Consider the following 15565-nt stretch of genomic DNA (forward strand, 5'->3'; position numbering starts at 1 on the left):
CCAGCACAGCTGATATCACCCAGGGTCAGAAAAGGTATGAGGATTATGTAAGTCAGCATCATAAAACTGGCAAAGACCATTTTCAAATGTATATCAGTTCACTCCAGGAGTAACTTCATTTCCATATCTTGATAAAAATTTATTGCTAACTTCAGCTTCAGACAGATACATTCACAAGGTTATCTGGGAACCCTGCTCTCTTCTTTTTCCTTAATTGCTTTTGAGATTTATAGAATACTGATTGATATTTTTTTTACTGGAGTCCAGGGAAATACATTCAGAAAAGATATAAACATTTTGTCGAATAAAGGGGGAAAGCATTATAAAAACTTTGGATTGATTAGACTGCCGAGAAGGTTAAAGGAAAAATATTCTTTTGTTTAAAATTGACATATATGTACAGTTCTTATACAACTGGTTTACTATTGAATGTTATTAAAATGTTACTAGAAATGCATATTAGTTTGCCTTGATTTTATAAAACTGACATCAAATTTTAATTTCTCTTTCTTGCAACCATTGCAGTGGTACTCAGAGTATAGATTGTCATTGAATTTCTATCATCCTGGCACAAGATTGGCATACAGCTATGTGCAGAAATAAGACTTGAAACAGATTATCATCATACCTTACAATAATTTTTATTTATTAAGTTAAAGTAGATGTAAACTCTGATTGAATGGCATTTAGTGTAATAAAGTGCCGTGTTTCATAAGCAATTCCATTTATTAATAGTGATCCTCTGCAGCCTCCTTGTGGCCATTTTATCTATATGAATGACTCCTTCCACTTATGTTACTTAACCGCTTGCCGACCGCCTCACGCCCATATACGTCAGCAGAAGGGCACGTGCAGGCAGAATCACGTACCTGTACGTTGCCCTTTAAGAGGCGGCCAGCAGCAAGCTCCGTGAGTCGGGTCGCATGTCCTGTAGACTCTATCGCCATGGGGATACCCGCGATCGTCTCACAGGGAGGAAGAATGGGGAGATGCTAATGTAAACAAGGATCTCCCCATTCTGCCTAATGACAGTGTCACTGATCTCTGCTCTGTGTGATCGGGGGCAGAGATCAGTGACATGTCATACACAGCCACATCCCCCACAGTTAGAAACATGCCCCTAGGACACACTTAACCCCTACACTGCCACCTAGTGGTTAACCCTTTCACTGCCAGTGTCATTTACACAGGAATCAGTGCATTTGTATAGCACTGATTGCTGTATAAATGACAATGGTCCCAAAGATGTGTCAAAAATGTCCGATGTGTCCGCCATAATGTCGCAGTCATGATAAAAATCACTGATCGCGGCCATTGCTAGTAAAAAAAATTTTTTTTTGAAAAATGGTAAAAAACTATCCCCTATTTTGTAGAGGCTATAACTTTTGCGCAAACCAATCAATACACTCTTATTGCAATTTTTTTTTACCAAAAATATGTAGAAGAATATGTATTGGCCTAAACTGAGGGGAAGATTTTTTTTATATATTTTTGGGGGATATTTATTATAGCAAAAAGTAAAAAATAATTCGTTTTTTTCAGAGGTGATCAAATGCCACCAAAAGAAAGCTCTATTTGTGGGAAAAAAGGATGCCAATCTTGTTTGGGAGCCACGTTGCATGACTGCGCAAATGTCAGTTCAAACGACGCAGTGCCCAATCGCAAAAAACGCTCTGGTCAGGAAGGGGGTAAATCTTTTCGGGGGTTAAAGTGGTTAAAGAGGGAGTTCACCTAAAAAAATAAATTAAAAGCCAGCAGCTACAAATACTGCAGCTGCTGACTTTTTATAAATGGACACTTTACTGTCCCAGGGTTCAGTGATGTCAGCAGCCAAAGCCGAGCGATCTCTTGGCTCTCGGCTGCTGCCGCCACCATTCTAGGTGAGAAAATCAGGAAGTGAAGTGTCGCGGCTTCACTTTCCGGTTCCCTAGTGCCCATGTGCAAGTCTCGCTGCGTGTTGTAAGTGGTCCCCGCTATCTCCTGGGACCTGTGTGTTTCCCAGGAGACAGCGGGGGGCGCGGGAAGGTGTCCCCCCTGAAAGATGTCAATTGAGGGGGGAGGAATCAAATGAGCGGAAGTTCCACTTTTTGGTGGAACTCTACTTTAAAATGCGTTCATGATGGTGACAACAGTGGGACAAGTATATGCAATTTACAACAGTATGCAGCTTGAAGTGTCGATTGATAGAGCAGTGAAAGGGTAAAAATACAGAAGAACAACATGTAGATAAGAACAGAACATTGTCACCCCATAACAGGACATTCCATGGAAGTGGGAGACTGTCTGTCACAGACTGTCTCTCACTGTGCAAAAATTAACTTATTGGAGACAGGTTAGTGTTACTCTCCTCCAGGGGTGTCCAACCTATGGATGGCTATAAATGCAGCCCAACACAAAATCGTAAACTTACTTAAAATCGTTGTTTGTTTGTTTTTTTGTAAAACTGCATTTACACTTAGTGAACACATGCGACAGAAGAAAAAAATGTGTCTCTTTATTGGACTTTTTTAAGTTTTAACTTCCCAAAGAAAAATTTCCCACTCTTCACAATCAAGCTTTATTCATGTCATCAGTTTTTTGCAGCACCTATATTTGTGAGCGACTATTTTCAAGGATGAAGCACAAACAGGGCAAAATTAGAACCAAATTATCCGATAAGTGCTTTGAAAATTCTTTGAGAATTGCTACTCCATCCGTCAAGCCAGATATTGATGCATTTGTTTACCAAAAACAGTGTCAAATATTGCACTTTATGTGGGCAATTTTTAATTTCATAATAAAAATTAGAAAAAACAAAAAATGACGTTTTATTACTCAGATAGGTACACTATCTATATTAGTGATTGTTCATTTGTGATCTGTCCAACTTTTTCTGCCCCACGGCTCCCTTTGTTGTTAGTGTATTTTATTTGTGGCCCAAGACAATTTTTCTTTTTCCAATGTGGGCCAGGATGGTCAAAAGGTAGGACACCCCTACCCTACTAATCAGTGATTGCATCTGTATGATGCAAGGCAGAGGAGCGTGGAAACATTGCAGCGCAGGCACTCATGGTCCACATGTGGAGACTCAAAGGCACCAGGATTGCTTTGCTGTCTCAAGTCTAGCTCGATGGATTCTGGCGTGTTCAAGAAAGGAAGAGAAGGCCTCAGTGGTGGTGGGGAAGGGTCAGGGCTTTCGTGTGTGTGTGTGTTGTTATAGGAACTTGTGTACGTAATATATTTTTGGGTTTAATCGTGAGAGGTGGGCCTAGTTACTGTTTTTTGTATCTCAAAAGACCAACGTCTTTTGTCTGTTGTCTGCATAGTGAATAAGTTATACTATTGTCATGGGGGGAGGAGCAGACATTGTGTTTCCACCTGATCCTAAGTCCTTGAAATGCTGATTTAGGCTAAGATCAAAATGGGCTGACTGTTTTAAATCAAGCGATAGACTTAACAAAGGTAATCATGTTTCAGACAGAGAGGCATCGAAGAGAGTCTAATGCTTATTTGAGAAGCATGATGACCAACTAGACTTGAAATTACCCCTAATCAGAATTTGATGCGACTCTGGACCAATGACAAGGTTTCGGGGGAGTAGAACCTGGATGGATGGGAATAGGGGCAGAGGGGGGTATAAAAGCAGTACAGAGAGTTTCACACCTCTTCCTCCTTTCGGTGTGTCCCCCCAGGCAAGCATGGTCACCTAAGGGCTGTCTATGTAATGTATCCGTATTATCTTGTTTCTCTTTTCTTTTCTCTAACTTTTTCTGTCCTAGGATTGCCTTAATACCATGATAGCATGTATATCCCAATTATAACCATATCTAATTTTTGCATTAATTATCTTTGTAGACTGGCAGCACTGTATTTGTAACATCACTATGTTATATTTGGTAATATCCGATTTTTCAAACGTTTATTTTCTGTATAAATAAATGATATCTTTGTATTTTAGCTCCATTATCATTCATTATTGATATCATGGGTTATAGCTGCAACCACATTGGTTGATTCATATATCGATAAAAGATTTTAACTACTTATGTTTTGTATCATTATCATCATAAGTGAGATGGGTAAAAATGACCATAACACTGTCTGGCCTAAACAGACAGGCTTCTGAGCCAGACCAATGTCTAAGAATAATAGTTGGAGACTGTGAAAGGACTGAAGTAGTCCCCCACCCAAACAGCTAAGTGTGTCTGAGCTAACCATGCACCAGCCTATATGTAGGCAGACAACAGGTCCAGGTCCAGTCTGGAACCATTTCAGCAGAGGGGCCGATGGCCTGATGAAGGAGCATGCATGTTCTGAATGCATTCAGAACAAATATTAAATAGTACTTGGATGTGAGTGTATAGTTAATTGAATTTTGATGCACTTTGTGTATTTCTTCAAGGTTTATACAATAATCCAGTGTGAAACTGTGTGCAGAAACCTTCTGTAAAAAAGACCAGTCATTGCTGCTCTCTCTCCTTGTGCAGGGTGACTGATCTTGTCATCCATTAGCTTTAAGCAGGCAGACTTTAGTGCGGGCCTGCTGTGTCCCTTCCACAGCTCTTTTATTACAGTGTATTTATAGCCTTTGTTGCTATTAAGGACTATATTTAAATAAAAGTTTTTGTCTCCAGTGTTCAGCATTTTATCTTCACAATTTATATGATCAACCTAGAGGGGAATTTATGATAAATATGAACTAGAGTTTGAATTAAATGTTGGCCATACTTTTCTAAAATAAAAAAATAAAATCATCCTCAACCCAGCTGTCATGATTCATATTTAGAAACAGCAATAAAAAAACAACAACTATTTCATGTCTTTCTTACCTTTACAAATAGGAGGAGGATGACTCCACTGCCGGTTGGCTTGGCACTGTGCCCGAGTCGGACCTTGCATGACATATCCCATGTTGCAGGAGAATGTTACAACGTCATTGTAATTATAGCCACTGCCACTTGTTCTTCCATAAATTGGACTGCCAGGGTGACCACAGCTAACAGCTGCCAGGGGGACATGAAGATCAAGAAAAAGAACACATTTGTTAGCCATTCATAAAAAGTACAAGTAATTTTGGCATAAAATTAGTAATGTGTGATTGCAAATGAAGCTGAATTGAAGTATAAAACTCAAATAAGCAGACAACCTAAGTATTGTAACTGGAAAAGATTAATTAAAATTAAAATTATTTAAATTAATGCATTAAAGCTCAGTTGAAGTCAAGATAATGAGAATATCCCTCCAAATCCTTCAGCCCAGTTTTTTTTGTGATGGGTATTGTTATAGTGTATGTAAAGCTAAAACTGTTATTTTAGAGTACGAAATGGTTAAAACCCTGACAAATTAGTTGTTTTATGACTGTGCCCAGCAAGAGAAATTTCCCTTCACTTTCTGTTCTGTACAGGGGGTCCCCTAGTTACAAACATCTGACTTACAAACGACCTCTACTTACAAACGGAGGGAGATAACAGGAAGTAAGAGGGAATCTACCTCTAGGAAGGGAAATTCTCTCCTGTAAGAGTTAATATGGGAAAAAGGTGTCTCCACTGATGCTTTATCACCAATCCTTGTTTCCCTAACAGCCCAAAATTTTCAAAATCCAATTATCATTGGGACAGAAAGTGAGATGAAATCTTATGTACAGGGGCACAGACAGCTAAACAAATGTTACAGGGGTGATAACCCTTCCCTATGTTATCCAAAAAGCTTAAAAATAGATTTTTTGGCTGGAGCTACACTTAAAAAATTTACCTGTTTCGACTTACAAACAGATTCAACTTAAGAACAAACCTACAGTCCCTATCTTGTTTGTGACCCGGGGACCCCTTGTAATAGGAAATGAGGGGAAATCTCTCCAAAGTAAAATGGTGGGAGTATAGTAGAATAGCTGGGAGTATACTACAACTAATGAGGGTCACAGAGGGTTAGGCTAGAGGGTTAAATATAGCCTATATAACACCAAGATGACATGCTTGTTCTAATGTAGACTAATGTGCTTTCAATCTTGTGACACCTCATTTGAAGAACGCACTTTACTGCTCCAGTATGAATGTGCCTCTGTGCACAACGCTATCACCATAAAGACATACTGTAGCTTGATGAGTTCTGTGTTCAGAGTTCAGCAAGTACCCTGCAAGGACCTCACAACTTGGCTGAATGGACACAAATTCACACAAACACAGTCCGTGGAAATCCTGGTGTAGTTACAATAGGGAAGGGAGGGTTGTTAAAGCCTAATTGTAGGTTTGGTTGAACAGGTCCAAAAAAACATTTCCTTCACTGACAGGTGAGCTGTCAGTGCTGTATAAACTGTATGTAGCATTGGCTACAAACAGCACACAGTACTTTGTCCTGTTCCTAGAATTGGGTCTGGCTGAGTGCTGCTCAGCCATTCAGAGGAAACTTTTTAATTTTTTAATGAATACAATACTGACTGGCTGAGGTGGAGGGGCAGGCAGATGACATCACTCTCTTCACTTCAGCCAATCAGAGGAAGCCTTATATTCAGAACATACCTGTACAAATTTTCCTTTGAGTGGTTAAGAAGCCCTCAGCGCAACTCAATTTTGATTCAGGAATGTGACGGGAAGTCCCCGTGCCGCTACTGGAACAAAGTGCTCACTGCTCAATACTGTATATACACAGTGTATACAGTGCTCACAACAAGCACACTTGTTAGGGCTAGTTTACACTTGCTTCAAAACATGGTTTCGGACAGGATTTGTTAAAGCTGAACGCCAGTCAATGCCCCTGTCACTAAATAAAATGGTTAGCTTACAGTCGTGTTTACACCTTGCTTTTGCTTGGTGCTTCGATGAGGCTTTGGTGGAGCTTCGATGGGGCTTCAGTGGGGCTTTGGTGAGGCTTCATGAGGCTTCATGGGGCTTCAATGAGGCTTTGGGGGGGGCTTCAGGAAGGGCTCTAGCGAGCTTTGCCATAAACTTCCATGGAGGCTTTAAAGATGCTTTGAAGCACCAGTAATGCTACATGGGGTATAATTTTTTAAGCAAAGCCAAAGAAAAACAAAGCAAACGCAGGTGTAAACAGGACCTGGAAATCCTGGTGTAGTTGCAATAAGGAAGGGAGGGTTGTTAAAGCCTAATTGTAGGTTTGTTTGAACAGGTACAAACAAACCATTTTCTTCACTGACAGGTGCGCTTGCTGTCAGTGCTGTATAAACAGTATGTAGCATCAGCTACAAACAGCACACAGTACTATATCCTGTTCTTAGCACAAAATTGAGTCTGGCTGAGCGCTGCTCAGCCATTCAGAGGAAGCTTTGTAATTTTTTGATGAATACAGTACTGACTGGCTGAGGTGGAGGGGCAGGCAGATGACATAATTCGCTCCACCTCAGCCAATCAGAGGAAGACTTATATACAGGACATACCTGTACAAATTTTCCTTTGAGTGGCTGAGAACCCCTTAGCGCAACTCAATTTTGCTTCAGGAATGTGACAGGAAGTCCCCGTACCGCTACTGGAACAAAGTGCTCAATACTGTATATACACAGTTTATACAGTGCTCATGGCAAGCACACCTGTTAGGGCTAGTTTACACTTGTTTCAAAACATGGCTTTAGACACGCTCTGTTAAAGCTCTCTGAATGCCAGTCAGATCCCCTGTCACTAAATAAAATGGTTAGCTTACAGTCCTGTTTACACCTTGCTTTTGCTTGGTGCTTCAGTGAAGCTTTGTGGAGTTTGATGGGGCTTCGGTGAGGCTTTGGTGAGGCTTCATGGTACTTCAATGAGACTTTGGGGGGGCTTCAAGCAAGCTTTGCCATAAACTTCTATGGAGGCTTTTAAGATGCTTTGAAGCACCACTAAAGCAACATGGGGCATCATTTTTGAAGCAAAGTAAAGCAAAAGCAAGGTGTAAACAGGACTGTAAGCTAATTTACATTTTATTCTCTGAACGCTCTCTGACAGCATTCAGAGAGCTTTAACAAAGCCTGTCTGAAGCCTTGTTTTGAAGCAAGTAAACTAGCCGTTAATGTGTGTTGAAGCCAAAGCAAGTGTAAATAGCTTTTTTGGACCTGTTTGGACCAAAGGAACTATTTCAAGTTCAATCAAACCTAGGGTTAGTCTTTAAATCTTTGTTAATGACCATGGTTTTTTAATGAGATGGCCAATATATCCTTCATTGTAATTGCCCAGGTATATAGAAATACCATTTTAATCACAAATCCAGTATTATAGCAGAACTTCAACAAAACTTAAACCTCTTTAGTTTCTTCTATTCCCGGGATCCAAGTGGACCCAAGGGACTTAGGACAGAACATTTTACCCAAACACATATTCTGACTCTTGCAAATATGTCTGATCATCAATGTTTTGTTTGTTGCAACAGATTTCCTTATTATACAGTACATAGCAGGCGTAAACTAGACATACAAGATAAAATTAGGTGCACTGTGCATATGCATAGAAGTCCTGTAGTTTGGGTTATACATTCATATAGCAATTTAAATTTAAAGCTAACTGTAAGTTACTACTTGCATACTACCTGACAAAGAGTTTGTCATTTTTATGCCACCAGCTTTGTGATCCATGTACCCCTGCTAGATAACACAGCCAAATTTGGGGTCTGCCCTGCATCTCCAGTGAATCATTAGGTTTGCTAATCTATCTAGCTAAACAACTAAAGATTTATAACACAGATGGATGAACCAACCCTCTGCATATTCTGCATTCTCCTGCTGTCACATATGCTTTGCATTGAAGCTCAACGGGCTAAGAGAACTCAATCTCTTTCTCTTCCCTCTCGTTCTCTCTCTCTCTCTTAGTCTGATCAGATTGCCAAAGGCTGATATCAAGACAGACACAAGAATTTACACTCGTTACATTTAAGCATGCAGCTAATGATTTTTGATGGATACATGAATTAATTAACTCTAGTTTTTATTTTGCCTGGACATGAACTTTAGAAAATATTAGTAAAAGAAAGAAAAAAAATCCCTGCTGTCTTATAGCTACATTGTTTTCCACAATTCAATGTTCTATTTAAAGCTTCACTTCCAAGAAGCACGGTCTCTTTTTAAAATGTGTAATATGTCACAGTTGCAGATCGCTATTACCTATTTCCTGGCTGTTCAGCATAGCAGTTACTGTGTGGTTTTCTATAATTGGATGTTGAAAAACACTACATTCACCTTTGCTGCTGTTAGCACTGACCCTAGAGCAATTATTTTCCTTGCTCTATTCTTATACCTATCCAGCAGATTTGGAAAGTCTTGTTTGACAGAGATTCATTCTTGTTTAAAGATTATCGATAGAGTAACATGTTGTTCCCCATGGTCTAATACCCTTTCCTCTCTTTAGTTTAACATGAAAACAAATGGAACCGTTGAGTGATTGAATCTGATTACAAGGGATTTAGAGCATATATTTAGAGGGAACTGACAATTAATGATTACAATGTTCAGACCTCACTGTCATAAGACTTGCATTCAGGTGATCATGGAGTAAATATCGAACAGTATACTAATATGCTGTAAATGTCATTGTAAAAACTAAGCTAATCAAAGATGCATTTGTAAAACTACCTAAGATCTATGAAAAACAAGGCAAAAAGTGAACAATAAATGGTGATAATAAGAGCTTTTTTCTATGTTAATATTTAAGTATATGTCTTTAAAACATAATACGATAAAGGCAAGTTCCTTTAGAACAAACATATATTAAATCACTTATATGTACAGCAGATGTAGCATCCTCCTAGTTCAGTGTAGGCTGCTAGGTAAATTTAGTCAGCTCCTCTGTAAACAGTGGTTCAGAGGTTGAATACTTGGGGCTGTTCAGTGTCCCACAGGCTGCTGTTATGCTACTTCCACCCTCTTCTAGAGATTTCTGGAAGTATAGTGGGAGGGAGAGCAGAACCAGCATTTAAAATATTTCTAGTGCCTCAGCCAATCCCTGGGGGGGTGTGTCCAGAAGGTGGAGGGAGAGCCCATAAATGCCCTGAGGCCTGGCAGCAGAGTGCAGAGTTTCTGAGTCAGGACTTTCAGGAGGAGAGTCCTGTGCTAGGGGCTGTGCCCCTCGAGCAGAGAGAGAAAGGTTGAGAGAGGAAGCTGAAAAGCCTTTGAAGAAATTGAAGTCCCAGTTAGTCTTAGCTTAGAAGAGAGATTGGTATAGAGACTGAGAGAAGCCAGAAAAAAAGTTTGTGGAAGGGAATCCAGCATTCTGGGACTGAACCTAGCTGCCCTTTAAGTGTATATTTAAAGTTCTGGGGTATCCCATGCAAACCCTTGACTGATTCTTGTGCTGAACAGGCTGTGTGATGGCTATGCATGCTTTTGAGTGGGGGAACTAGGCCCGAGTAACACTATATATATATATATATATAGATATATATATATATACTGAAGCCAGAACTCCCTTATCTTGACTGACAGGGGTGGGCACGTTGTTAACACGTTGTTAGGAGTCATCCAGCCCCAAGGTGTGAGGTATTTGTGAAAGGCAGATTCCACTAGATATTAAGAAACACTCATAATGTGCAGGGACATTTATTAACCACTTGCCTACTGGGCACCTAAACCCCCTTCCTGCCCAGGCAAATTTTCAACTTTTTAGTGCTGTCACATTTTGAATGACAATTGCGCGGACATGCAGCACTGTACCTAAATTAAATTTTTTTAAATTTTTTTCACACAAATAGAACTTTCTTTTGGTAGTATTTAATCACTACTTGGGTTTTTATTTTTTGTTAAACAAACAAAAAAAAGACCAAATTTAGAAATAGTTTGGCATAACATTTTGCAAACAGGTAATTTTCTCCTTCATTGACGTGCACTGATAAGGCTGCACTGCTGGGCACTGATAGGCTGCACTGTTAGGCACTGATAAGGTGGTACACACGGGCACTGATGGGTGGCACCAATAGGCACTGATGGGCGCACTGAAGGGCACAAATAGGGGACACTGATAGGTACCACTGATAGGTGGCATTGATGGGCACTGATTGGTGGTGCCAATGGGCACTGATAGGCACTGGTAGGTGACACTGGTGGGCACCGGTAGGTGGCACTATTTGGCACTGATTTGCACTGGTAGGTGGCACTGGTGGGCACTGGTAGGGTGGGCACAGATAAGGCGGCAGTGGATCTCTGTGTTCGAAACTGATGTCCCTCTTATAGAAGCTGGTGATCGTCTTTTTTTTTTCTCCTCAAGTTGTTAGCACTAGGAAAAAAATAGCCGATTACCGGCTCTGTTTACAAATTGTGATTAGCTGCCATTGACTGACAGCTGGTCACATGGTGAGGGGTCTGGATCAGCCCCTTACTTCGATCTATGATCAGCCAAGTCTTGTGGACTCGCTAATCACAGAGCTAGCCATGCGTACCCCACAGGGGGCACCCAGGGAGATCATGCATGAGAGGATGTGCATAGACACCAGCCCAGCAATTTAGGCCCACGCTATGGCCGTCTTTCAGCTACAGTGTGGGCAGGAAGAGGTTAAGCCAATTTCTGAACAGGATAGGTGCCTGTTCAATTGGGCAATTTTTAGGGTAAGGTTGGAGTTCAGCTTTAGGAATAGGAAGATAGAATATTCAATTGTAACATCTATAGTTTAAAACGAATGGTCATTATTCTGTACTCTTACTCTTGGACCTCTCCGCTGCCTTTGATACTGTTGATCCTTCTCAAAAAACTCAATTTGCTTGGTCTCCATAGCTGTGCTCTTTGTTGGTTTGAATTTTACCTATCTCACCGCACCTTCGGTGTCACTTACAACTTCACCTCCTCCTCTTCAACTCCTCTTATCTTTGGGGTCCCCCAAGGTTCTGTCCTTGGACCTCTACTATTTTCTATCAACTTCCCTGGGTCAACTGATAGCCTCCCATGGCTTCCACTACCATTTATATGCTGATGACCCCCAAATCTATCTCTCGACCTCTCAGCTCGTCCCATCAGTCTTCTCACACATCACTGATTTACTAACGGACATAGCAGCCTGAATCTCACACCACTTCCTGAAACTGAATCTATTAAAAACAAAGCTCATAATATTTCCTCCCCCACATGCCCCTTTCCCTGACTTCTCTGTCAAGATCAATGGCACAACTATCAGTCTGTCCCCACATGCCAGGGTTCTAGGGCTAACCCTAGACTCTGAACTGTCCTTTCAGGCCCACATCCAATCCCTGTCCAAATCATGCCTCCACCAAACTTCTAATTCACTCCCTGGCCATCTCTTGCCTTGACCACTGCAACTCCTTCCTCATTGGATTACCTTTACTTACACTATTCCACCTTCAGTCCATACTGAATGCTGCTGCAAGACTCATCCACCTTACCAACCATTCAGGGTCCTTGACCCCTCTCTGCCAATCCCTGCGATGGCTTCCACTCACCCAACAAATACAATTCAAAGTACTAACAATAATCTACAAAGTCATCCACAACTCTGGCCCCAGCTACATCACTAACCTAGTCTCAAAATACCAACCAAGCCTCTCTCTTCACTCCTCCCAAGGCCTCCTGCTCTCCAGCTCCCATGTCACCTCCTCCCATGCTCACCTCCAGGATTTCTCCAGAGCTTCTCCCATCCTTTGGAACTCCCTACCCCAAATCTGTCCAACTGTCCCCTAATCTATACATTTTTAGACAATCCCTGAAAACCCTTCTCTTTAAAGAAGTCTATCATGCTTCTAACTAATACACTCTTTTACTTTTTCCATCAGCTCATTCTCCATAGCTATTGCCTTTTGTATCAATTGACCCTCCCTCTTAGATTGTGAGCTCTAATGAGCAGGACATTCTGATTCCTCTTGTACTGAATTGTGATGTCTGCCTTCGTTTTGTTAAGCGCTGCACAAACTGTTGGCACTATATAAATCCTGTATGATAATATAATAATAATAATTGTTTCAAGTGTAAATATGGTGTTTGTAAATGTAGAAATAGGCAGCAGGTCTACTTTAAAGCATAACTCTTCCTTCTACAAGAGATAACTGTGCATTTTGCCTAGAGGATGGGGGATAAGGTGATATACTTACCTTATTCCTTATTTCCTCAGAAGCTTGGCATCCTCCCATGCAAGTCTCATGGGCATGCATTGTATTGGATGACATTAGAGAGCTGCAACCAGTTTAGCAGCAAATGGAAGATTTGGAGAATATGGAACGCCGTCAAAATTTAAGGATCATGGGGTCCCTGAGACTATCTCCCGGGCCTGTTTGTCACCTTGGCACTCCTTATCCCAGATATTGACTTTCACTTTGATAGAGCTCACAGGTCTCTGGCCCCCTAATCTGCCCCTGGCTCCAACCCAAGAGACATTATTGTTCGCTTTCACTACTATGAAAGCAAGGAAGCTCTCTATTGTAACTTGTAATAAATCCTGCATAGACTTTAAGCATGCTATTTTCAGCTATCTTTCCCCATTACATTGCCGAAAAAGAGGTAGTCTAGGCCCTGTCACCACTCACTTACAGAACCATCAAGTTCCTATCACTGGGGATTCCACTTCCACCTATCTGCCACTAAAGATGGTGTCCAGTTCTCGTTAAGAGACCTCCATGAAAGTGAAGCCTTCATTCTCAATTTGGGACTTCCACTCATCACTAGGGATGAACTTCAACTTCTTGCCCCGAACCCTAAACCACTCATGACACCAGCCAAGATTTGGACTCCAGTCTGTCAGAGATCACAGAAGGCCTCTTCAACCCCTCAATGAGCTAACCCTTCCAGATTCCTCACCTGATGACCACCCACCTCCAGCTGATCTTTTTCAATCTCATGGACAGACGGAGATTAGTTTGTCCATAGACTCCAATGCAGGAGTCGTTTATCTCTCCCTAGAAGGACTCCCCTTCAAGTGTTTTGAGGTTTTTATTTATTTTTTTTGTTACGTCGGTTGCCTCCCACTGAACTTTGTTATATGTTACTCAGAGGAGATGGGACCTCACCCTTGGATCTTGCAGGTAGCTATGCACCTCACCATTGTCCTAGACCTTTGCCTTGGATATTTTTCCCTTCAGGCCTCTCAAAAAAATGTTTTTATATATTGTTTTAAATTTATTTTGTTGTTTTTTTCAACAAATTTTTCAGGTCTTTTTTAATATCTTCTTTTGGTTCTCAATTCAGTTTTTTGCACCATTTCAACATATATGCTTGTAGCACTGACATGCTTGTTTATTAATGTGTGTTTCCATGTAATAATCAAAAGTCTATGGACATTTATATGGCTTAGTATTTGGCGCCATCTAGCGGCCAAATACTGGTACTGAACTTAAATGTTTATTGCTTTGAAGAAAGCAGAAAAGACATATACAGGAAGTGACTGTTCTTTTGATGTGAAGGTTGACCCTTTTACCCAGGAGGCTTGATGACCTACCCATGAACACTTTCTCTGGCAGTGCATGCTGGGTAGGACATAAAAGGACCCTGAGAGGCCATTTTAGCTTTCTTGGGGTCGCATGGCCAGCCTGTGAGGATCTGTGTGAAGGTCCTCCCGGAGACCGGGCCCAAAGCATTTGTGGAACGCAAATCTCGCTTGTTTGTGCGAGTGATCTAACAGTGCCAGAGAGACAGTGACCAGATTGGAGAGATCCAGAGACACACGTTTGAGCATCGGAGGACCGGGCTCACCCAGCAGAGGGAACGGAGCGACGGGCCCAAAGCTACTACACGGAGCTCCGATCCAGTTGGTGAGTGGGTCTCGGCCCACAGTTTATTAATTTTCACACGCAGTTAGACTCATACACAGGCCTCACTGGGATTTATAGTTCCACGGAAGAGGAGCAGAGCAACTGACACTGAGCAGGCTTGAGGCCTACCTACTCTGATATCCCAAGCCTTGTAGTATAAGTACAGAAGTTATATCAGGAGCACCTTTACCTCAACTTAACCTACTTTAACCTGTGGATTACAAATCACAAGGAATTATTTTAGCTAGCGAAGACAAAAAGACCAAAGACCAAGTACTTTAAGTGAGATCTCAGGCATAGCTTTAAAAAAGTAAGGGGAGCTCCCGGGTATTTATCTATATGTATATTGTTTGATATTGTTTATATTGAATTCCATTGTACTGTCGTCCTATGTTGGGATGACAGCGCAATTACTGTAATAACCTCTTTGAATATTTTCGCAGTAGAATACACATCCAGTTGTGTGGTGTACTGTATTCTCCCAGCAGGTGGAGCCAGTGGATCCTGAGGTTACACTACAGGTACCTTGCATTGTCTTATATTGTACTGTATTGTATTGCACCACAGCTGTGTCAAGGGGACTGAGCCACGTTAGTGGGGTGTTGTTACTAGAGTGCAGGCCCAAATCAAATAAGCCGCTCCTTCGGGAGTCAGTGATACATGCTAAAATGTTTTTCATGTTTGTTGCACCATGGATCAGTATTTGTCTGCTTATTGTCTGTATATCATTAGCTACATGCCTCTATGATATACCATGGTTCTTAAAGTCTTTTCTTGCAATGTGAAGGGCTTGAAAAAAAGATGGATAGCTTTGAAGGAATTCAGGTCTTCCAAGGCGGATGTTATTATGATTTAGGAGACTGAAAGGGTTCTTTTAAGTTTGCCTCCAAGCATTTCTCTACTGCCTTTATGGCTTCTGACCCCTCTGGG

General features: G+C 41.2%; 1 protein-coding gene across 1 annotated transcript in view; it reads right to left on the reverse strand.

Annotated features, from left to right (window-relative positions):
* Positions 1–15565, reverse strand: part of CSMD3 (CUB and Sushi multiple domains 3) — a 1166690-nt gene that overhangs the window by 145785 nt on the left and 1005340 nt on the right. The window contains exon 54 of the mRNA XM_077493847.1: positions 4809–4982. Within this exon, the coding sequence (XP_077349973.1) occupies positions 4809–4982 (174 nt within the window). The remainder of the gene's footprint in view (positions 1–4808; positions 4983–15565) is intronic.

Source organism: Lithobates pipiens, unplaced genomic scaffold, assembly GCF_037356315.1.
Source record: "Lithobates pipiens isolate NorthernLeopardFrog02 unplaced genomic scaffold, aLitPip1_a1.2 Scaffold_19, whole genome shotgun sequence".
Classification (NCBI taxonomy): domain Eukaryota; kingdom Metazoa; phylum Chordata; class Amphibia; order Anura; family Ranidae; genus Lithobates; species Lithobates pipiens.